The sequence below is a fragment of the Pipistrellus hanaki genome, assembly GCF_964339955.1.
Source record: "Pipistrellus hanaki genome assembly, chromosome: X".
In the NCBI taxonomy this organism is placed as follows: domain Eukaryota; kingdom Metazoa; phylum Chordata; class Mammalia; order Chiroptera; family Vespertilionidae; genus Pipistrellus; species Pipistrellus hanaki.
In genome coordinates, this window is record NC_140524.1 from 46,800,422 (window position 1) to 46,825,360 (window position 24,939).

A 24,939-nucleotide genomic window follows, 5' to 3' on the forward strand; every position below is an offset into this window, starting at 1 on the left:
TCAATTGTTTGTGGTGCTCTGTACCACTGAATGAAAGTACTTCAGTAGGTGGGAAGACTCCTTGTCTCATATCTTAAAACTGTAGGCTCTTGAAGGGCCTGAAACCACTCTAAGAAGGCAGTTCCGAGCAGTGCCCCAGAGGCCTCAAGACATCCCACAAGCCCTGCTACTGGCCCTCTCATCAGTCTGAGAGGTTTCTAGCTGGGGACAGCCCAGAAGTATACCTTCCTTTGAGGAGTGCCATTTCAAATATCTTTTTGGAAAAGAATTATAATTCAAAGCACCCCTGAGTTCTTTAAGAGATTCACTTTAAGTTCTCTGGCTGGAACTGAGGAGTCGGCTGTGCAACTGTGGCAAATTCAACATGCATACCCAGCAAAGGGGAAGGAATGGGCCGTGGAATCCTGCCTTTTCTGGATGGAATCAGATTTCCATTTAAGTCCAGCATTGCTTACTCTTGCTGATCATGCACTTACAAAAGGCAAGAGATCAGAGCTGGAGTTTGTCAGCCCATGTGCCCATGCAAGGCACTGCTCAAGCTGTAGTGATGTGAGCAAGATGGGAATTTGGTGACACCACAATCTTTTCTCTTAATAGCTGTTCAATAGTTTATCATGCGCTCCACCTCCTCTCTTTGATGCAGGAAAGCTTTGAGCAGGGTCAAACATTCTGTGCCCCGACTGCAACCTCTCTGCTAGTAATAACATGGTTTTGAGAAGCTTGTCCTGCACCCCACCCCAATCCTCCCACCAAATAGTTCCCTCTTCCCCCAACAGCTGTTTCTTATCTGTTTCCCTTGTTCCAGCCTCAGGCAGTCTGCCCTGGACTCATGCTGACACACACATGTTCTCTTGAATGCTCCTTGATGAGTTTCAGCCCTGAAACACAAAGCCTTCCTCCCATCCTTCCCTGACCCCAATCTTCTAAGGGTTCCCTACTTCCCACCACATCAATTTGTCAACTTTCCTGCCTTGCTTTCCAGGCCCACTCCAGTTGGGGCCCACTCAGCCTTTCCAGTGTGGCCTATGACTCACTCTCAACATACACCCCCACCCGAGTTATTGACAGAATGAAAGCATTACCAACTGCATGTTCAACACTTTCCTTGTGTTCTTATACCATTTATGCTAGGTTCTGGACATGTACTGTTTGTTATGGGTTTTTTAAAAAAAATATATATATATTTTATTGATATTCCACAGAGAGGAAGGGAGAGAGATAGAGAGCTAGAAACATCTATGAGAGAGAAACATCGACCAGCTGCCTCTTGCACACCCCCTACCGGGGATGTGCCCGCAACCAAGGTACATGCCCCTGACCGGAATCGAACCCGGGATCCTTCAGTCCGCAGACCGACGCTCTACCACTGAGCCAAACCGGTTTCGGCTGTTTGTTATGGTTTTGATGAGTACATTAGTCTTGAAAGCTTAGGCCTATATTTTAAACTTCATTAATTCTCAACAGCATCCCTCCACTACTTTTTAAAAGTATTGTTCTTTTTCTTTTTAGTTTCATATATATACTGAGTGGCCAGATTATTATGATCTCTGAATGCATAATAATCTGGCCACTCAGTGTATATATATTAGAGGCCCAGTGCATGAATTCATGCATGGGTAGGGTCCAGCCAGCCTGGCCAGAGGGAGAGGACAGGGGCAGTTGGCCAGCCTGCTTGCTGATCGAACTCCTGATCAAGGGGACAATTTGCATATTATCCTTTTATCACATAGGATATACACTGAATGACCAGATTATTATGTGTTCAGAGATCATAATAATCTGGTCACTCAGTATATATTCACAAAAGTAATAACAGAATCATTGTAAATAAAATTTCAACAACAAAGAGTAAGAGTATAAAAAGTTAAAGCTCAACTCCCACCCATCATTCCCAGAGATGAGCTCATTAAAAAGACTGTTGGACCTCAAAGGGCGGATAGGGATAAAAGGGAGAGATCAACCAAAGGACTTATGTGCACACATATGAGCCTAACCAGTGGTCAAGGACAATAAAGGGGTGGGGGGGATTGGAATGGGGGGGGGGTTGAGGACAAATATATGATACCTTAATCAATAAAAAAATTAATTTTTAAAATAAAATAAAAATAAAAAGTCTGAACCCTAGCATCATTTGTAGGCTGTGTGCATGTTGGGTGTTGGGGAATTGCATCTCCTTGGGAAGAGCATCTTTTACTTTTTTACAAGAATCCTAGGTCTTCATGGACCTAATTGACACTGAAAATTGTACTTTAAAAGCCCTATACAGCTGGTGTTCACTTGCATCTCCAGTACATGATGCTAGCCACCACATAAATGGTCTGTCCTTTTTTCAGGCTTTTAAAAAGTAAAACTTGAAGGTGAATATTAAAGGGCATGTTTAATGGGTTTTTCTCAGAGCTTTTCACAGATATGTAGAAAATTGCAGGCAATCAGTAAAGGTACAGAGAGGTGGTGATGGAAAACATTTATGAAAATAAGCTTTCTAACTGATATGGTGTTGTGTTCTCTGAAAGGTAATGAACATTACTAATGGTTTTCATTTTTCTGCCAAGAAAATTCAGTCCCTGCTGGTGTTTTTTTCTAAATGATAGACTAGTCCTCTGTGTGGCACCCACTGGAGTTAATTCTCTGTCTCTGTCAGCTTTAAAATGTCAGCCTGAACTCTCAGACTTCATTGCTACACATACTTTATAACCAGGGCATTCAAAATCTTCAGGTTGCTTCTTTTTGCTTTCATAATTGGTATTTGATGTATATTCTCAGGCTTCTTGGATATTACACCTTCTACAATATGCAGTTGGCAGGAGTAAAGGGAAGGAAGAGAGAGAGGGAGGAAGCAAATAAACAGTGTGTGTGTGTGTGTGTGTGTGTGTGTGTGTGTGTGTGTGTGTTCCCTGTGAGCATCTGTTTCCAGTTGCACTTATGGGGTCCCAAAGTCTGCCAACAAAGATGAGCTCTGACATATTGGTCAGCCCATGGGTTTCTGGGTTCCCCCTCTCTGACCCTGGAAACAGTGTTCTTTAAAGCACAGCTGTTTATGGACTTCACAGAAAGCATGTGGTTGGCCATTTGGATGTGAGTTATAAAATGTCATGATACTCTCTAGCGTTCTGTTCTTTTGCTATTTTGACAATCTGATGGATGACCTGGCATTAACCAGGAAGCAGACATTATTATCCAGCTTGAATAACTAATCTCCTAAGAAGTACAAAGTTGAAGGATATTGGTGCACATGAATCTTATTAAATGTGCTTACAAAATATGTCCTATCCAAATAATTTTAGCAGCCCCTAAAATAGCCTTTTCTGATCTGTGTCTGGAACTTTGGCATACTTCACAGATCTCTAAGCCAAAACTATTTAATGAAGTGATGACAGTGTTTTTTGTGCATGGGAAAATGAGCAATGTTGATGTTAAGTCCTTTGGTAACTAATTATACTCCTTCTGTCCATCTTAGGGGCAACCAGGACCCATTGGAATTCAGGGTCAAACAGGTCCTCAAGGATTTTCTGGCCCCAGTGGTTTATCAGGGTTCAAAGGAGAAAGGGGCTTCCCAGGCCCTCTGGGAGCATATGGACCAAAAGGAGATAAGGTAAGAGCACCAAAGCTTGATTTTTCTTTGACTTATGGGTCACAAGTATGAAGGTGAAAGGTTCTAAATATCAGTTCTGTTGTGGAAATAACACTAATCCTGAATACTATAGAGTTGGGCTACATGTTTTAATACGAGACAGGTTGAGTGGTGTACTACTAATGGATCAGCCCATTTCTGGAGAAACTCTCATAAGAAGCAATCAATAAAGTGCATGTATTAACTACTTGTTAGACAAGTGGGCTCACTGTGGTGTGAAGTCATATTGGTTTGAACTGGGTATGAGTCAAAACTCCAATCATCTTGGCAGTAGAAGTCAGGAATTCAAGGCAAGGCCATTTGGAAGCAAGGGCTCAGAATGCTTAGAAGCAATCTGGGCCACAAATATAGGAAAATATATGAAATTATGGAGATTGGTCGTGTCATGGTGGCTGACTGAGATTAGTGTTCAATTTATGTATCCTGTTGATTTTTGTCACCTTCTCTTTACCCCACTGGTGAGGGAGGGACTCCCACCCTAGGGTTCTGGGGTTGGCCAAAAAATATGACACCTGACATTGAACAGAATGGATGTACAGCAGGTTTATTAGTTGCATACACTGAGTGGCCAGATTATTATGATCTCTGAACCCATAATAATCTGGCCACTCAGTATGTATGTGTGTGTATATATATATATATATATATATATATATATATATATATATATATATTAGAGGCCCGGTGCATGAATTCATGCTTGGGTGGGGTCCAGCCAGCCTGGCCAAGGAAGGGGACATGGGCAGTTGGCTGGCCTGCCTGCTGGTCAAACTCGCGGTTGAGGGGACAATTTGTATATTAGCCTTTTGTTATATAGGATATACACTGAGTGGCCAGATTATAATGCATTCAGAGATCATAATAATCTGGGAAGTACACCACAGGGCCACACAAGAGTTTCCCTTGGGATAAAAATAAACCAGAAGTGGCTATGGGAGGCAGATGTTGTAGTGTCAAGGAGGTGAGATATCCCTTGGTTTCTGAGGAAGAATGTGATTGGCTTGTTTGACTAATTCGATGGGCTAGCAGGGAACTAAACCCACTACTCAGGGATAAGTAGGAACTACATCTGGTCTGTTTGATTAGGATGGTCATTTGCCTAGGAGACCCTATCTATAGGAGCAGAGTGGAGAGGGGGAGTTATGGTTAGAACATTTAAGGCCATCCTGGTTTGCCCAGATGTCAGGGCAACGTATACTTTTATTGTATAATTGTATGTATGATGCAATTATGTAATAATTGTATTATATAATCCAATTGTATAATCCATTGCCTAAAATAAGAACTGATCTCATAATACACATGGGTCTGAGACTTCAGGTAGAGGCAAGTGATCACTTCAAACTGAAGTAGGAAGCAATGTGGAAGAGGAGGTATAAAATGCTTCTTAACAACTTAGGTCATAAATTACATGAAAAATTAACTATCAATAAATCAAATGGAGATCAATTGGATTGTCTTTAACTTTCCTCTCCCTACTCCTATTTTTAGGGTCCCATGGGAGTTCCTGGTTTTCTTGGCATTGATGGGATTCCGGTGAGTGTGTCCACAAAGGCATTTTGGTTCTGCTCTAGGTTCTGCTCATAACTTAAGCACCTTTGGCCTTAGCAACATCCCATCTTATGCAAACATGCTCAGGGTCAAGTGTTGAGATGTGTGTTAAGATCTGAAGGGCAGTGGTTGCACAGTTTCCCTGGGATTCAATTATAGGCAGCACCAACTGAAACAGTTGGGGGTGCACATGTGAAAATATAAGAAGCCACCAACATCTTAGCAAAATGAGATAGTTATTGTAGGTTGAGGGGAGCTTTAATTGGGAATAAGAGACTGGCTCTGAAGTGCAGAGTCAGTGTCACATTAGAGCATGAACATACTCATTATAAGAAATTTAAGAAAGTACATGAAATTGGGTATTAGAGTATCTTGATACATTTTGTTCCTATAATTTATTCTATTCAGACTCCTCTCATTTCAGAGTGAATTTCCCTTTAGTTTTTACAAAATGACTACTCCAAAGATCAGCCTCTTTTATCCATCCTGAACAACTGGCTTTGCTGGAGATAAGTGGGGAGTTTGGTGCCTGCAGACATCTTCTCCCATTTCATCCAACCCAATTGCATAGTTTCTTCATTTTTACCTCATATTCCTACTAATCTCACCACTGGAGATCACATGGAAACATTTTGTCAATCTTTAAAATATAGTGTTTGTACTTGCTGCTATCACTTTTTAGTTACGTCCTTTGGAATTTCTTTATATATTTAAACTTTAGCCTGGGTTGTTTGTCTATAGCAATGGTTTTCAACCTTATTTAAGAGAAGAACCAAATCTTGTGTGGAAGCTCTAGACAAAACAGCTTCTTATGTGACACTACATAATCCTCTAGTATTAGGGAAGGAGGTTCAAATCTCTTTGTGCCAGTCTATAGGTATTTCATGAGAACCTGCTATATATACTAACACTCTACTATGATGATACAGAAAAAAAAAAAAATATATATATATATATATCTACCCATCTACACTAATAAAAGGGAAATATGCAAATTGGCCATCACTTTGTGACACCCACCAGCCAATCAGGAGTGAGTATGCAAATGAACTCCACAAAGATGGCAGCAGCCTTGCCCCCCTCGCCACTCTAGGCCTCTGGGAAGGACACATGCTGACGCAGAACAGCCAGGCAGGGCAGGACGCCTGTTATGAGGGGAAGGGCATGGGGTACAGGGAGTTACAAGAGTGGCACTCCAGCCACATCAAAGACTGAAGGCTCTATCTGGAGCAAAGACAAAAGGTGGTAGCCAGAGCAAAGGCCTTGGTCCTGGTTGCCAGAGGAAAACCGGTGCTGCCAGCCAGGGGAAGGAAAGCCTATTGCACGAATCTAGTAAATATATAATCATCTAATCCATTTCCTCTCCAAATCTAGTATTATACATTTATGAATTTTGAGAACAGAAGGCTCACTTACCTTGTATTTGTTACATGTATCAATAAACTGGCCATCAGATATCTGCATTTTATTTAAGTCCAGACCCTGCCAAATGAGGAAATATGGTAAGTGTATGGGGTTGGTCATTCTTTTGTGATGTCCCCTGTCATTGTCTCATGCTTGTGTTCCTATAGCCATTTTATGTATAGTTTCCACTCAGAATGTATATCTTCAAGAAGCCAGTGGGTAAGGGAAACTAGCAAACTGGAGGCTGCCTCTTCCATTCATCCTGTAAAGCTGGCTTCACCAGAGATGAGTGGGGAGATTTAGAGATCTCAGTGGTACTATCTCCTTCCCCCTGTAGTCTCTTTTTCATGGCGAAAGGAAGGAAGTGAATCCTGTGTTGCAGAGGCTGGTTCCAATTCTGAGCTGGATCCTGCCCCAGAGTCCATCTGGACATTTCTGCCTGCAACCCATAACTTGGAGAACACTAGGGCTTGCAGGAATTGATACGTCTCTTTGGGACTTCATTGCTTGGGAGAATGAGTTGCAGGTGTCCAAATTCCTTCAGATAAGCATGCTGCTCCCAGTACAAGCCTCCACTCCCTTATACCTTCACTGGCCCTTTCCTTGACCAAAGGTTATATACCCTTACTTTTGACTTTTGTTTGCTTCACTTACTCCATAAAATTGTTCTCCCTTTATACTTCCAGTTATTCATTGTGCATTTATTAAGCACCTCATGTTTACTGCTTACCACTTCCTTTCATCTGCAATTTTTCAGGAGTCCTTGATATCTGCCCCCACACCCTCTAGCTCCTTATTACATATGGCCAACAATACTAATTGATTGTCTTGTGTAATAGTATTATTTAGCTCCTGGAAAACACAAGTATGTTTTCTGATCCTCTCTGGGGCCTCAGAGACTCCAGGACTGAATTCATCATATACAAGGAACTCTAAAATTATTTGGGAAATGGATTCCAACCTCCAGAACCTAAAAAACAACAGTTCTCAGACTGGCAGGACTCCCTCAGACAGAGGAATAAAACAGACATTGGCCTACTCAGACATTATTTTTCTCAACTTTCAGTGGCATTTATTAAGCAATTTGGCTGTAATCAACAGCTTCCCAAACACATCTTACTAAACTGGATCACTGCATAGACCTGATTTCCATCTTAATAATGGCTGATCGCTAACATATATGCCACTGGTTTCACTCCCAAAACTCCATTTTTGCTGTCATGTAGACAATTTCAACATGAAGGATCAAGTAGTCATTCATGATCACCCAATTCTGTGCACTAAGGGGCACAGCAACTTATTGAGAGAGTGAACAAATAAGCATTCATCAACATATTCAACATTAAAACAACATAGACTAGGGATAGTAAGGCTGTGGCTTTTAATGATATCATAGCTGTGATTTGAGGTTGCTGGCACCTTTAAGAAATGTATGATTTTTGAGTGTTTTTAGTTCAGATAATTTGAGAGAAGTTTTCAAATCTTCCTTTGAAATTTATGTTTAGCTTTTCCCATGGAGTCAATCTTAAACATTTTTCTTCCTAAAGATGCGTAAATGAACATACCAGATTTATATCTTCAAAGTGAACACATGGTGCTCACCAAATAAAAACTATTCCTTTGAAATATGGGTTCTGAAGAGAATTGCTTTTCTGGACTACAGCAGATCCTCCTAGTCTATGTGCTCAGACATTTCTGGTTATATAAAACAATTGTTTCCTCCCTTAAAAAAAGCTACTATGTAATAAAGCTACATTCTCTTGAAGAGCTGGCACACACATATGAAAAATCATTAGCAATAACCAGAAAGGTCAATGTGCCAGAAATGTGGTATTGAGAGCTGAGAGGAGACAGAACTCAGCCTGGTGGCTTATCCTTGCTGACTTGCTTGAGAGAGGAAGACTTACTATTTATTTAGCTCCTGTGTAGTAAACAGTCTCATGGAATTTTAAACATAAATTTTAAATTTTATTTAAATGTTAACAACAACCCTATGAGATACAAGTATTATTCATCTTCATTTTATAGATGAGAAAACTGAGGCTTAAGTTGAGGAGTGGAAAAGCTAGGATTCTAGTATAAGTCTGACTGATTCAAATGCTTTATCCACCATCTCATTGTGTCAGCTGAATAAGAAAGGGTTGACAGGTCTGTTAGAAGTCAGAGATTAATACCAGAGAATTTGGTTAAAGTAGAAAAGAGTGAACAGGTGTCTCTGGAATTCTGTAGATAGGAGCTATCAGGAGTTTAGGCAAGAAAACTACAGAAGGATTGGGAATAAGAAAAAAATGTGGATACCAATGTGCAAGAATAAAACAAAGATTTTGCAGTCAAACAGAACTACTGTAAAACCCCTAATACTGAGCCAGCCTGTTGTGTTGCCTTAACTCATCCCTGTTACTCAACTGAGAGATTGCTTCTAGCAAGCTTAGCTGGGACATTTTATTTATTTTTTTTTCAATTACTTAGCATTTTCTCATATCAATAATACCTCCACATGCCCAATGATACACTTCACACAAAAGACATTTCCAAATAGGTCAACCAGCCTCATCCAGGCCCCACCCAAGGCACTCACAGATCAACACCCCAGCGCTATACTAACTCAACATATCCAGATCTAAGCCTTCATCACTTGATTCAGCAGACCCTCAAGTTCCCGCAAAAGTTTCCAGCCATGTCTGAGAGGCAGCCGTGGGGCAGGGGCAGGCTAGGAGCGAGCTGTTCCGGGCCTGGCTGCTCCAGGCCTGGCCTCTGTTGCTCTGGTTCGTTCCACAACCAGCTGCTCCGGGTCTGGTCACTGCCGCTCCTGACCTAATTGCTCTGGACTTGGCTGCTGCTGCTCCCGGCCTGGCTGCACCCGACCCAGCTGCTCTGGGTCCGGCCGCTCCGGGCCTGGCCGCTCCCAGCCTGGCAGCCACTGCTCCGGGCTTGGCTGCTCCCAGCCTGGCAGCCGCTGCTCCGGGCCTGGCCGCACCCGACCCGGCTGCTCCGGGCCCGGCCGCTCCCAGCCTGGCAGCTGCTGCTCCGGGCCTGGCCGCTCCCAGCCTGGCAGCTGCTGCTCCGGGCCTGGCTGCACCCGACCCGGCTGCTCCGGGCCTGGCCGCTCCCAGCCTGGCAGCCGCTGCTCCAGGCCTGGCCACTCCCAGCCTGGCAGCTGCTGCTCTGGGCCTGGCTGCTTAGCTGGGACATTTTAAAGTGGTGGCCAGGATCCTAGAAAGAAGTATGTACTACACTTGAAAAAGTTAACACAAGAGTTGAGTAAAAATGTATATTTAAAGGATTTAAAGATCAGGATTAATGGAAACAACAATGGATGGTGAAGCAACTAACAAAAAGCTGTTATCAAAGGGGAAAGAAGCAATGGTTATACAGTGGTGCCTCGCATAACGAACGCCTCGCACAGCGAACTTTGGACAGGTTTTTCATGAAACCATCGGCCAAAAAGCAGAAAATGGATGAAGATGTGCAAGATTTGGTAGACTCTACTTAGTCTGTCTTAAAATTAAAAAAATGTGTGTTTTTTTTTTAAAAAAAATTATGTTTTTAGATGTATCTAAATAAAAATATGTCATCTTAGCATATTTTTTTTATGTCATCTTAGCATATTTTATGCTACAGAACGAATTATTTTTTTTAACATGTATTGTTATGGGAAAACGCGTTTCACATAACGAACTTTCCGCATAACAAGCTTGCTCCTGGAACGAATTAAGTTCGTTGTGTGAGGCACCACTGTACTGGATACCTGTGTAACCTGGAGCCATGAAATAACAGTTTTCCCCATGTGACCAAAGGGGAAAGAAGCAATGGTTATACTGGATACCTGTGTAACCTGGAGCCATGAAATAACAGTTTTCCAACAGGAGCTAAGCTTGTATAGAAATGTTGCCATTTCCAAAGATATAGCCAAGGAAGGAAGGCATAAGGGAAATAAATAGCATGTGCTCTTTCTCCTCCTACTTTAGTGTCAAATAAAACTAGGAATAAGGGAAATGGAGCTTACACAGTGCTGTCCATAAAAGTCATCCTCCCAAGGCACATATTTGAGGAAGGTAGAATGTAAATCTTCAGAGGGAAAATAAGAATAGCCATATCATTTGGTAATAAAATGATGACTTAATAAGTTGTCTCATTTTCCCCAGTGCAAGTAAAAATCATCACATGAATCTAGAAAGCACAGATTACAGCAAGTTTACTGAAAGGATAAATTTACTGACTACTCTTCTATACTCAGTATTCTATGAGTCTAGCAGTATAAAATCATACTTTTGTATTAACAAACTATTTATCTCCTACAACTTATTAACAATAAAAATGAAACAATTCTATGGAACATATTCTCATTAAGAATTTGATAAAAGTTTGTTTCCTCTAATAATTTGAAAAGTTGACTTTTGAATTCATGACATATTTCCCTCAAATCATTGCATATATACTTGGATTTAAAAAGTGTGTGAGAGAGGGTGATAATATATGTTTTATTGACCTATCTAGATTTCTGGTCTTTCATGTCATCTATTTGCTGCTTACCCAATACCCAACCTGCTTTTGATAGATTAAAAAAGAGATATTCCCTTCCAAAAAAAAAAAAAAAAAAAAAGCATGCTCTATGCACCAAGAAAGACCAACTCTGGAAAATTATTGAAATCATACCAACTGTATATAAATGATTATTAATAGTCCAGCAAATCAACTGCCTCATTGGTGAGTATGGAGAAGAGGGGAAGATAGCATTCCCTAACTGAAGCAATAGCATGATATAAATATAAAATAGGATTGAAAGTGTAATTTTTTCAGGAACATATTATTTTTTAACAAGCTGCTTTCAGGAGAGGTGCTGCTGAAAAAATTGCTTCTGCTCAGTTGACCAAAATTCAGCATAACTTTTTATGCAAAACTTTCAATACAGAAAGCCATCATAGGTTTCCCAGGCTGCAATCTGTTCTGAGGAGTCCTAAGGCCTGTCATGATTCCATGTTGGTAGCAGTTCAACTTCCAGAGAGCGAAGCCTAACTTAGTATATTTTTGTACCCAGAGAAGGTGAGGCTGCAATGCCCTGAGAGTCCTATCTCTTCATTTTGATCCCTTTGGTTTCAGTTTGGATCCTATAAAGCATTACCACTTTTGGAAGGGGTAACACTGAACTGTTATAAGAAACATACACCTGAGTATAAAGGAAAGCTATGAGAGCATCAGTGATGGGCTTAAGAATGAACAAGGGCCAGAGTTTGGCAGCATGCTTGGATCCTCTCACTGTTGAGTTCATCAGAGAGTAGCTGAGAGTCCTGTGCCTGACTCAACCCCTTCTTTTCTCCTTAAACAGGGACACCCTGGACAGCCAGGGCCCAGAGGCCCACCTGGCCTGAATGGCTGTAATGGAACTCAAGGAGCTGTTGGATTTCCAGGATCTGATGGCTATCCTGGGCTGCTTGGACCACCTGTATGCTTCCAGATCTTTGTATATTATTTCAAATGGTTTTTCTTTCCTCAAAGTGTCCCCCCTTTTTCCAAACTGGAGATCTCACTAAGCATCTATGGGGCAATCCCTGTAGCCTCTTGTCTAATTTAGAAGTCTGTGCTGGCAGCAACAAAACATTAGAAGTCTAAAGAATAATACCAATTGCAGAAGGATGATACATGCTACACTACTTAGAATTATTTTATTTTACTTTTTTTAATTTTACAATATTTTATTGTTTAAAGTATTAGAAATAGTAGTACATATATCTCCTTTTTCCCCCATTGACCTTCATCCAGCCTATCCTACCCCCTGGCACATGCCCTCAACTCCCCCCACCCCCAGTGTACTGTGTCCATTGGTTATGTTTATATACATGCATACAAGTCCTTTGGTTGATCTCTTTCACCCCATAACTCCCCAGCCTTCCCACTTTAATTTGACAGTCTGTTCAATGCTTCACTGCCTCTGTATCTATCTTTTTATTCATCAGGTTATAATGTTCTTTATTTTCCATAAATGAGTGAGATTATGTGGTATTTTTCTTTCATTGCATGGCTTATTTCATTTAGCATAATGCTCTCCACGTCTATCCATGCTGCTGCAAATGGTAAGAATTCCTTCTTTTTTATAGCAGCATAGTATTCTATTGTGTAGATGTACCATAGTTTTCTAATCCACTCATCTTCTGATGGGCAATTAAGCTGTTCCAAACCTTAGCTATGGTGAATTGTGCTGCTATGAACATAGGGGTGCATATATCTTTTCTGATTGGTGTTTCTAGTTTCTTGGGATATATTCCTAAAAGTGGGATGACTAGGTCAAATGGGAGTTTCATTTTTAGGTTTTTTTTAGAAAACTCCATACTGTTCTCCACAGTGGCTGCACTAGTCTGCATTTCCACCAGCAGTCCACGAGGGTTCCTTTTTCTCTGAATCCTCACCAGCACTTGTCATTTGTTGATTTGTTGATGATAGCCATTCTGACAGGTGTCAGGTGGTACTGCATTGTCGTTTTGATTTGCATCTCTCGGATAATTAGTGACTTTGAGCATGTTTTCATATGTCTCTTGGCCTTCCTTCTCTCTTCTTTAAAAAAATAATTACCTATTTAGGTCCGTTGCCCCCCCCCTTTTTTTATTGGATTGTTTATCTTCCTTTTGTTAAGTTGTATGACTTCCCTGTAAATGTTGGAGATTAACCCTTTATCAATGATAACATTTGCAAATATGTTCTTATTGTTTTGTTTTGGATTTTGTTGTGGTTATTGTTCAGATAATTACAGTTGTTCCTCTTTTTTCTTCTCATAGCTCCCCTCCACCCTGTTCCCACCCCAACCCATGCCTGTCTCCCACTCACTGTCCTCAGCCATAGGTGTATGATTTTTTCCAGTCTTTTCCCGCCCTGTACACCACTTTCTCCCCAAGGATTATCATTCCACTCCCTTTCTATGCCCCTGATTCTGTTATATTCACCAGTTTATTCTGTTCATCAGATTTTTTATTCACTTGATTTTTATATTCACTTGTTGATAGATATGTATTTGTTGTTCATAATTTTTATCAATGCCTTTTTCTTCTTCCTCTTAAAGAATACGTTTCAGCATTTCATATAATACTGGTTTGGCAGTGATTAACTCCTTTAGATTTTTCTTATCTGTGAAGCACTTTATATGACCTTCAATTTTGAATGATAGCTTTGCTGGTTAGAGTAATCTTGGTTGTAAGTTCTTGCTATTCATCACTATAAAATAATAAAGATCAGAGTGGAGATAAACAACATAGAGACCAAAAACACAATACAAAAGATCAACAAAACAAAGACCTGGTTCTTTGAAAGAATAAACAAAATTGATGAACCTCTAGCAGAGCTTACCAAGAAGCAAAGAGAGGACACAAATAAACAAAATCAGAAATGAAAGAGGTGAAATAATCGATTCCACAGAAATACAAATGATTAGCCGAAACTGGTTTGGCTCAGTGGATAGAGCGCCGGACTTCAGACTGAAAGGTCCCAGGTTCGATTCCAGTCAAGGACATGTACCTTGGTTGTGGGCACATCCCCAGTAGAGGGTGTGCAAGAGGCAGCTGATCGATGATTCTCATAGATGTTTCTAAATCTCTATCCCTCTTTCTTCTTCTCTGTAAGAAATCAATAAAATATGTTTTAGGGGAAAAAAGGAAAAAAAAAGAAATACAAATGATTATTAAAAAATATTTTTATCAACTCTATTACAACAAAATGGACAACCTAGAGGAAATGGACATATTCCTAGAAAAATACAAGCTACCAAGAAGAATAAAAAACCTGAATAGGCTGATAACTACCAAAAAAAATTGAAATAGCCATAAAAAATCTTCCAGCAAGCAAAAGACCTAGTCTGGATAGATTTACCGGGGAGTTCTACCAAACATTCAAAGAACTAAAACCTATTCTTCTCAGACTATTCCAAAAAATTCAAGAGGAAGGCACACTTCCAAGTTCTTTCTAAAAGCCAAAATTACCCTAATCCCAAAATCATATAAAGACATCACACACAAAAAGAGAACTACAGGCCAATATCCTTGATGAATGTAGATGCTAAAATCCTCAACAAAATTCTAGCAAATTGGATTCAGCAATTCATTAGAAAGATCATACACCATGACCAAGTGGGATTTACTCCAGGGATGCAAGGTTGGTACAATATCCACAAATAAATAAATGTGATACATCACATAAACAAACTAAGAGACAACAATCACATAATCATATCAATTGACACAAAAAAGGAATTTGACAAAATAACACCATTTCGTGATAAAAACTCTCAGCAAAGTGGGAATAGAGAGATCATACCTCAACATAATAAAAGCTCTATATGACAAACCTGCAGCCAACATTATACTCAATGGACAAAAACTAAAACCATTTCCCCTAAGAACAGGAACAAGACAGGGATGCTCACTTTCACCATTCCTGTTTGACAGTTCTAGAAGTACTAGCCATAGCAATCAGACAAGAAAAAGAAATAAAAGGCATCCAAATTGGAAAAGAAGAAGTAAAACTGTCCTTATTTGCATATGGCATGATACTATACATAGAAAACCCCAAAGACTCCACCAAAAAACTACTAGACCTAAATGTAGCAGGATACAAAATTAACACCCAGAAATATAAGGTCTTTTTATATACCAATAATGAACTCACAGAAAGAGAAATAGAAAAAAAATCCCACTTACCATTGCACAAAAAAAAAAAGAAAAAGAAAAAAGAAATTAAGATACCTAGAAATAAACTTAACCAAGAACATAAAAGACCTGTAGTCAGAAAACTACAAGACATTGAAAAAAGAAATAGAGGAAGACATAAACAAATAGAAGAACATACCATGTTCCACGTTCATGGATTGATAGAATCAACATCATTAAAATGTCCATATTACCTAAAGCAATCTATAGATTCAATGGAACACTTATTAAAATGCCAATGGAATACTTCAAAGATCTAGCACAAACTCTCCAAAAATTAATCTGGAATAAAAAATAAAAAAGACCCAAATTGCCACAGCTATCCTGAAAAATAAAAACAAAGTTGGAGGGATCACAATACCAGATATGAAGCTATATTACCAAGCCACGGTTCTCAAAACAGCCTGGTACTGGCATAAGAGCAGACATATAGACCAATGGAACAGAATAGAGGACCCAGGAATTGATCTGACCCATTAGAGTCAATATTTAACAAAGGAGGCAAGAGCATTCAATGGAGCCAAAACTGCCTCTTTAATAAATGGTACTGGGAAATTTGGTCAGATACATGCAAAAAGTTAAACTAGATCACCAACTTACACTATAACAAATTCAAAGTGGCTAAAGGACTTGAATGTAAGACAGGAAACCATAAAAATCCTATAAGACTACATAGGCAGCAAAATTGCAGACATTTGTCATCGCAATATCTTTATAGACACAGATCCTAGGGCAGGAATGGCTAAGGAGAAAATAAGCAAATAAGACTACATTAAAATAAAAAGCTCCTGAACAGCAAAAGAAACCATCAACAAAACAACAAGAAAGCCCACTGCAAGGGAGAACATATTTGCCAATGATGTCTCTGATAAGGTTTAATCTCCAACATTTACAGGGAAATCATACAACTTAACAAAAGGAACATAGACAATCCAATCAAAAAATGGGCAAAGGACCTAAATAGACACTTCTTGAAAGAGGACATTCAGAAAGCCAAGAGACACATGAAAACATACTCAAAGTCACTAAACATCTGAGAGATGCAAATGAAAACAACAATGAGGTACCATCTCACACCTGTCAGAACAGCTATCATCAACAAATCAACAAATGACAAGTGCTGGAGAGGATGTGGAGAAAAAAGAACCCTCCTTCACTGCTGGTGAGAATGCAGACTGGTGCAGACAGTGTGGAAAACAGTATGGCGTTTCCTCAAAAATTTTAAAATGAAACTGCCATTTGACCCAGTAATCCCACTTCTAGGAATATATACCAAGAAAACAGAAACACAAATCAGAAAGCATATATGCACCCCTATGTTCATAGCAGCCCAATTTATAATAGCTAAGATTTTGAAACAGCCTAAATGCCCATCAGCAGACGAGTGGATTAAAAAACGGTGGTACATCTACACAATTAAATGCTATGCTGCTATAAAAAAGAAGGAATGCTTACCATTTGCAGCAGCATGAATGGAACTGAAGAGCATTATGCTAAGTGAAATAAGCCCAGCAGTGAAAAAAAAATACCACATGATCTCACTCATTTATGGATAATAAAGAACATTATAATCTGATGAATAAAAAGATAGATACAGAGACAGAGAAGCATTGCACAGACTGTCAAATTACAGTGGGAAGGCTGGGGAGTTTTGGGGAGGGGAGTTAGGAGATTAACCCAAGGACTTGTATGTATGCATATAAACATAACCAATGGACACAGTACACTGGGGGTAGGGGGAGTTGAGGGCATGTGCCAGGGGGTAAGAGAGGCTGGGGGAAGATCAATGGAAAGAGATATATGTACTACTAATTGTAATACTTTAAACAATAAAATACAATTTAAATAATTAAATTGAATTTAAAAACATCTATGGTACATTTACACAATGGAATACTACTCGGTTGTGAAGAGAAAGGAAATGTTACCCTTCGTGATAGCATGGAGAACATTATGCTAAGTGAAATAAGTCAGCCAGAGAAAGATAAGTACCATGCATTTTCACTTATATGTGGAATTTAATGACCACACTGAACTACTGAGCAAAATAGGGACAGGTTTATAGATAGAGAGAAGGCAAACAACTCTGATGGGGGAGAGTGTTGAGGGAGGGGGAGGGATTGAGCAAAAAAAAAAAAAAAAGAGGAAGAACTCATGGACAGGAACAACAGTGTGGTGATTATGTAGGGAAAGATGGGAGTAGGTGGAAGAGGTTATAGGAGGAATGAATGGTGATGGGAAAAATAAAATTAATAAAATTAAATATAAAATAAAATATGAAAGTGAGACATACATACAAAGTACAAGCCCCAGCTTCTTATAAATAACCTAGACATCTAAGGATCAAACCAATATGCAGCAACTGGTGGGAGGGTTGTATTACCAACATAGTATGAGTTGTTTATGTCACACAAAGTTCTTCAAACACAACCATGGAAACAGGAGAGGAGAGCAAATCACATATGTGTGACGAAAGTGAATATCTAGGAAATAAAGGAAGTGCTATCCCCAATAGTAGGAAAAGAAATCCTGAGGTAATGAACATCTGAGAGTGAAAGGAAAAAAGTAAAACCTAATCCTGTCCCTAAACCTCCCTTTAAGTCTAAATAGGAACTTAGACATGTATATTACTAAAAAGAACCTTATTAACCCTGCTGAATCCTGAGTGGGTATTATTTGACATTTCTTTGATGAAAGTAGTGGCCATAAGTATTAAGAGAAACAGGAAGTATTAGGAAAGAAACTGGTTTGTCCTTTTGGGACCTCATTGGTCTTTTAATATATCTGTAATTTTGAGCTCAAAAAATCATTATTCAATCAATGATTCCATACCCAAAGTTAACCCCAGTACTAATCCTGACTTCCAATTAAGTATGAAGATATTGACTTTCCCCAACAGGACAACATCTAGCAGACGTTAGCTGGCATCTGTCAATGAGACAGTAAATTTCTGGTTGATAGATGGGTTGGGCATACTTCGAACTGTTTTCTGTGTTAGTGAGACACACTTGCCTCTTAGACAGGTGTTGAAGTTGAAGTTGTGTGGTAGCAGCGCAAGATAGAAATAGTTTTGTAGATATCTCTTAGACCAGGGGTCAGAAAACTATCTAATGTGACCCTTGACCTGTGGTTGCTTTTTACATTTTTAAAAGATTATAAAGATAAAGATAAACTATATGGGACAAAGCCCAGATATGGCCTGCAAAGCCAAAATTATTTACTATCTGGTTCTTAACAGAAAAAGTTGACTGCTCTGAATAGATTCAAAGTCTCCTCCTTTCTAATCCCTTTAGAGATTTTGGAATTAGGAGAGTGGGCATATGATTTTGAGACACAGCAGCTGTTCAGGGGATGTACTTTGGCCCTTATAATAGCCAATTCTGCCATAGAATAATCCATATAATTTCAGCCTCTTGCTGTTTCATCCTCTATCCTTATCAGAGGATGAAACACATCTTATTAACAAAATTCTGTGTGTGTATGTTTTTAAAAGTTTTTTTTTTTCTGATTTTACTCAGGGGTTTCCTGGTAAGAAAGGATCTAAAGGTGAACCTGTCCATACCCAAGGTAGTTTCAAAGGAATAAAGGTAAGAGCCTCTAAGGCAGACTGCTGAGTAGGCTACAAACTGAGCTCCCCCAGATTGGGCCCCAGCTCCAATAAAAACATTTCCAGAACTGTGTCTCTATTTAAGGAGCAGATCGAGCTGTATTTAAAAAAGACCCTGAGCATTTTGTGGTAGAAACACTGACAGAAATGTTTATAACCATACTGTCAAAGATATTTGCTATATAGGATCTAGACCAAAAATAAGAGACACATCAGCAAACAGTTTGCATGCATATCATTTTCTTTGACAAGTCAAGACATTTTATGGAGGTAGATACCTTTTGTCTGCTCTAGAATCCTTGATGTCTGCATACCTTGGTTTGAAGCCATGTATGTCTCTGCCCATCTCAGCATGGCCACCAGCCCAGGATCCTGGCCCTGCCCATCACCCTTATCTGGGCCCCTGGCTGTCTGCAAAAATTGCCCATCAACTTTACAGCTGGTTAGAAACTTTCATCTCTTCATTGATAAAAACCTTCTGTATTCTTGTGACTGAATTCTTGGTTTGTACTGCCTGGTATCCTATGGGCCCTCAATAAACTCTGTTACTAAATGATTGACCCTTTTTCCCTAAGGAGTGGGAAGGGAGCCCATCATTTCCTTGTTAGCAAATCAGAACCTATGTGTCCAACATGAGAGGAAGATGCATCCAAGCACATTCAGCTGAGGATGGCACAGAACCTGGAACATTGGAAGTCACTTTGGAATGGAGTGATTGGGGTGGGTGGATGAGAACTGACAAAGGCACAGTATTTGAGCTCTTGGCTGTAGATGCCACAGCAGAAGATAAAATGTAAGAGTTGGGGAAAACCTCATGATTGTTAGATTCATGTTGCTCATTTTACAGATAGAAAAACTGAGGTGATACTGAAGCTATGTGACTTGCTCAGATTCACACAGCCAGTTAGTGTTCTTTCCATGCTGCAGAGAGCTTACTTTTTACCATAAGCCAAGTGCAGTAAGACTAGCAGGTATCAAAATATGGCCATTGTCACAGCAAACATTGATTAGTTTGGCCAAAAATATAAAAGACCTTGGGCCCAGTAGAACATAGCAATTTTCAAAGATGGTTATATTATAGATTTATACAGTGACTTAAGATGGTGCAAAGTAATTAAAATGTAATCAGAAACTGTATACTCTGTGGATTCTCCCTTGAAATGTCTGATTTACATTATATATATATATATTCTCTGAAGATAAGGGCACATGGGAAGGTGGTTTGCTTTCCTCCAAAAGAGAATGGAAATCACCAGCCCACAGAAGCAGTTTCTAATTGATAAGTTCCTAGAAAAAAGTAAAAATTAATTCAAGTAAAATATGAAATCCTGTTCAACCAAAGCTATAATATTTGCCTTTTAGAGTCTAGATTTTCTCAGGAAAAAAAGTAAATTATTGAATATGTCCAATTCATACATTATTTTAAACACAGGCCCTTGCCGAAGCCTGTTTGGCTCAGTGGATAGAACATCGGCCTGCGGACTGAAGGGTCCCAGGTTCGATTCCAGTTAAGGGTATGTTCCTTGGTTGCGGGCACATTCCCAATAGGGGGTGTACAAGAGGCAGCTGATGGATGATTCTCTCTCATCAATGTTTCTAATTCTCTGTCCCTCTCTCTTCCTCTCTGTGAAAAATCAATAAAATATATTAATTAAAAAAAAACAAAAACAAAAAACACAGGAACTTGACAGAAGAGGATTAAGTTTCAGCAAAGCTTTTATGCCCATGCATTTTAGGTTAATTATCTATGAAATACCACAGACTTGGTATATTAATCTCTTCACTGTTTTCCTGTTTCTCAGGGGGATCCTGGGCTGCCTGGACTAGATGGAATCACTGTAAGTTGTTACTTATGTGTTGAGCTCTCAATGTTTAGTCAACAGTTACTGATTGTCCCTTTTCACTCTTCCCTTCATTGTTTGTAGACCTTCTCAAGAAAAAAAATGTAGAAAATGGGTCACATTATTGTCTTTTTCCAGATGAGAAAGTAGTGATAGGATGGACTGTCCACCTCAAAGTTACACAGCAGGCAGACTTTTAGACCTTTAGACCAGGAAAATGTATATTCCCTTGTACAGAATTTTGCATTTCATTCAGTAAGCATTTAGTTTCTTGTGTGTTGAGAGTGTTGTCAGTAAAACAAAAGTACAACACTATCTTTAAAAAGTATTCTGTATAAAACAAATTTTAAGGGACTCTAAATAATAGTGAGTCTATGAAAATCTGTGAATTGTATTAATAAGAGCTTTCTGTTTTCCTTGAGTTTCTACATTGTCATTTTCCTTTGAAGTGGCTTAAGAAAAGCCCCTCCTTTCTTTGTTATTGCCTATATCAGGGTTCCTTCTTTTCTGCTTTATTCCAGAACAGATACTAAACACGTACTCTCAAAAAAATTCTATGAGCCGAAACTGGTTTGGCTCAGTGGATAGAGCATCGGCCTGCAGACTGAAAGGTCCCAGGTTCGATTCCAGTCAAGGGCATGTACCTTGGTTGCGGGCACATCCCCAGTAGGGAGTGTGCAAGAGGCAGTTGATCGATGATTCTCTCTCATCAATGTTTCTAATTCTTTGTCCCTGTATCTTCCTCTCTGTAAAAAATCAGCAAAAATATTTTTTTAAAAATTCTACGAGTGATCCCTGAGATAATGCACATATGGTCTCTGCCCCCTCCTTGACCCAGAATGTGAAACATTATTAGGAATGTGGCATAAGAATTCCACAAAAGCTTTGAGGAGATGCTGTCCACCTAAATATACATCATGAAAGACTTCATATTTAAGACTAGCTGTACCCGGCCACGCATTGCTGTGGCTCAGTCTGGTTAAATAGAAAAGAAAGAAAAGAGAAAGTGCACCTTTTTAATATGTTTAATTTCACAATGCTTGTGGGTATGCAATATTTTTTGTTGTTCTGTTTCCTGTGTAATATAGAGAGTGACTGGTTTGCTGACTCTAGAACATGCAACATATAATTGTCCATGTGAAAAGCAATCCGTGTCTAGATCTAAACCGCACAATTCTAAAGATTGGCCCTGAGCTTTGTTGATGGTGATTGCAAACGCCAATCGAATTGGGAATTGCAATCTCTTAAATTGAAATGGCATATCCGTTGGAATCATAGGAGTGCGAGGAATGAGGACATCTTCATCTTTGAAAGTTCCTGTCAAGATTGTTGCTTAGTTAATTTTTTTACTGCAAGCCCCATGCCATTGCAAAACTTTGCCTGGTTGATATTTTGCAACATGATGATTGGCAAGCCAATTTTTAATTGCAGTATGTGCGATGTCACATCCCTGGCAGGTCGAGTGAATTCAAAAATTCTGTTGGATAAGTAACTGCTTCATCTGCTTCCACAACAATGTTGATGGACTTGTATGTGACTGCCTTGCTTTGAATGTTACCGAATAATACTGTTAAGTTCGTAGACGTCTTTGTTCTTGGCTGCAAGAATAGCTTGTTAACTCAGCCAATAATGATTCTTATAATTTGTTTGAATATTGGGAAATACTTTTTCAACCAATTCTTCTTTTGATGTGACTAAATTGCAGAAGTTATGATGCAATGAAATTCAACCTGAGGTCAGATCAAATGGCACCTTTCTGTTCCCAATTTCCAGCAATTGATGTGAGAATATCTCAGCTGATCGATCGTTTTGCAGCTGGACACACATATTTGTAGTTAATTTTAACATCTTTATGTGTTGCCACAAAGTAGAGTATTTCAGGCAAGCATTTATTTTGTCCTATGGTGTTGATCGAGGAATTACAGGTAATGTTTGCCTGAAATCTCCTGCAAGCAATATAAATGCGTTCCCTAATGGTCTGATGTTTCCCCGCAAATCTTGCAATGATTGGTCAAGAGCCTTGAGTGATTTTTTGTGCGCCATTGTGCATTCATCCCAAACAATAAGTTTGCATTTCTGCAATACTTTTGCCATGCCTGATGCTTTGGAAATGTTGCACTTGGGAGTTTCAATGAATTGCATGTTCAATGGCAATTTCAAAGCGGAATAAGCAGTTCTTCCACCTGGTAGCAATGTCGCAGCTATTCTGGACAACACAAGAGCTAAGGCTATGTCATTTTGGGATCAAATTGCTGCCAAAATCAATCTAATTAGGAGCGTTTTACCAGTTCCTCCTGGCGCATCTAAGAAGATTTCTCCAACCCCATTATTGACAGATTGCATTATTTGATCATAAATGCCTTTTTGCTCAAGCGTTAACTTAGGAATATTTGATTGCACATATGACAAAAAATCACCCATGTTGTAATTTTGTTCACGACGCAATTCTACATTGAATGAAGCAGCAGCAGATAGATTCGGTGATGGCATTCCCAATTGATTGAGAACTTTGTTCGTGATTTCTAAGCACAAATCTTCAATCATTATCAACATTGAAATGGAATCATAAAATTGGAAATTGGAAATGGATTGTAAATCAGAATCATTGAAATGGAATCATAAAATATTTAGTATAGCATGTGTTGTTTTTATGTCCAACAGATGGTGATGTTTTTCAAAAAAAAGCATGTTTTTTACCTGTCACATATGTGACATCTATGTAATAGTAGGTATAAGGTATATAAAAACAAGCGACCATTCGAATTCAACATTGTTGTGTTGAAATTTCAAAGCAATCATTGAAGAACTTTCAGAGATTTAAGATTTTGAACAAAAGAACATTTACATTTTTATTTATATAGATAGAGAAGGTAGCCTCTGAGAAGTATAGATGATGTTTAGGCTGCCTGGCAATGGGAGGAAGCTTTCTAAACAGAGAGCAGTGTGAGAAAAGATAGGCAATAAATGAGATGTATACAAGTACACATGCAAACATAGATGAATGAGTAAGGACCAAGGACACCCAGTCCCCTACAGCTAAACAGTTGCTTTAGGTCAGTGGTCGGCAAACTCATTAGTCAACAGAGCCAAATATCAACAGTACAACAGTTGAAATTTCTTTTGAGAACCAAATTTTTTAAACTTAAACTTCTTCAAAATAGACTCGCCCAGGCCGTGTTATTTTGTGGAAGAGCCACACTCAAGGGGCCAAAGAGCAGCATGTGGCTCTTGAGCTGCAGTTTAGATTGTGTGTTAACTAAATTTATAGAATAACTATATTTGCTGCATAGCTTCTCTTAGAAATCATTCCCTTACCTGCAAAGGTACAATGTTTATGTACATACATAGGCATAATAAATAAACCATGTAGATTTGAGGAGGGGAGTTTGGTGGCTGTGTATGAGATTTGTGATCAGTTAGGAGATCACAGGTTATTATTGTCAAAGCAATTTTCTACTATCATACATCCCTTGGGAAACTTCAAATCCCTAGTTTCTCTTCCACCTATCTAAGTCTTGATTTCACTTGGCCTCTCCATCACTTGATTTCACTAAGCACATATCACTTATTACTGCTCCTAATTTTAATTAAGCTTTATATTTCCCCATACCATCTTCCTCTTCAGATTTCATTGTCTTGTTTTTAATTTCATCACTATTTTCATTCCGGTCAAAATATCTTCTAGTTTCCCTTATGATTTTTTCTTTCAATGATGTGTTAACTTTCAAACATTTGGCAACTTTCTAGATATCTTCCTGTTATTGATTTCTACCCTGTTTTCCCAAAAATAAGATAGTGTCTTATATTATTTTTTTCTCCCAAAGTTGCACTAGGTCTTATTTTCAGGGGATGTCTTATCTTTCCATGCGCTAGGTCTTATTTTCGGAAGATGTCTTATTTTGGGGGAAACACGGTAGCTTATTTCATTGCAGTTAGAGTACACACTCTGTATGACTTCAATCTTTTTTAAATTTGTTGGGGTTTGTTTTATGGCCTGGAATATGGAACTATCTTGCTGAATGTGCCATATGCACTAGTATAGACTATGTATTCAGCTAGTTTGGGGTATAGTGATCTAAAAAAAAAAAATAGATCAAGGTAATAATGTATTTCTTTTCTTTAATTAAGGTATTATATGTGTACATATCTTACCAATTCCCCAACCACCAGTCCCATTCATGCCCTCTGTCCCCAGAGTTTTGCATCCAATGGTTA

The 24,939-nt window shown here is 39.0% G+C and overlaps 1 protein-coding gene across 1 annotated transcript in view; it reads left to right on the forward strand.

Annotated features, from left to right (window-relative positions):
* The window catches only part of COL4A6 (collagen type IV alpha 6 chain), a 451,051-nt gene that overhangs the window by 354,297 nt on the left and 71,815 nt on the right, over positions 1-24,939 (forward strand). Inside the window, exons 4-8 of the mRNA XM_084870435.1 lie at positions 3,458-3,592; positions 5,123-5,167; positions 11,913-12,029; positions 18,795-18,863; positions 20,686-20,721. Coding sequence (XP_084726561.1) covers positions 3,458-3,592; positions 5,123-5,167; positions 11,913-12,029; positions 18,795-18,863; positions 20,686-20,721 — 402 coding nt within the window. The remainder of the gene's footprint in view (positions 1-3,457; positions 3,593-5,122; positions 5,168-11,912; positions 12,030-18,794; positions 18,864-20,685; positions 20,722-24,939) is intronic.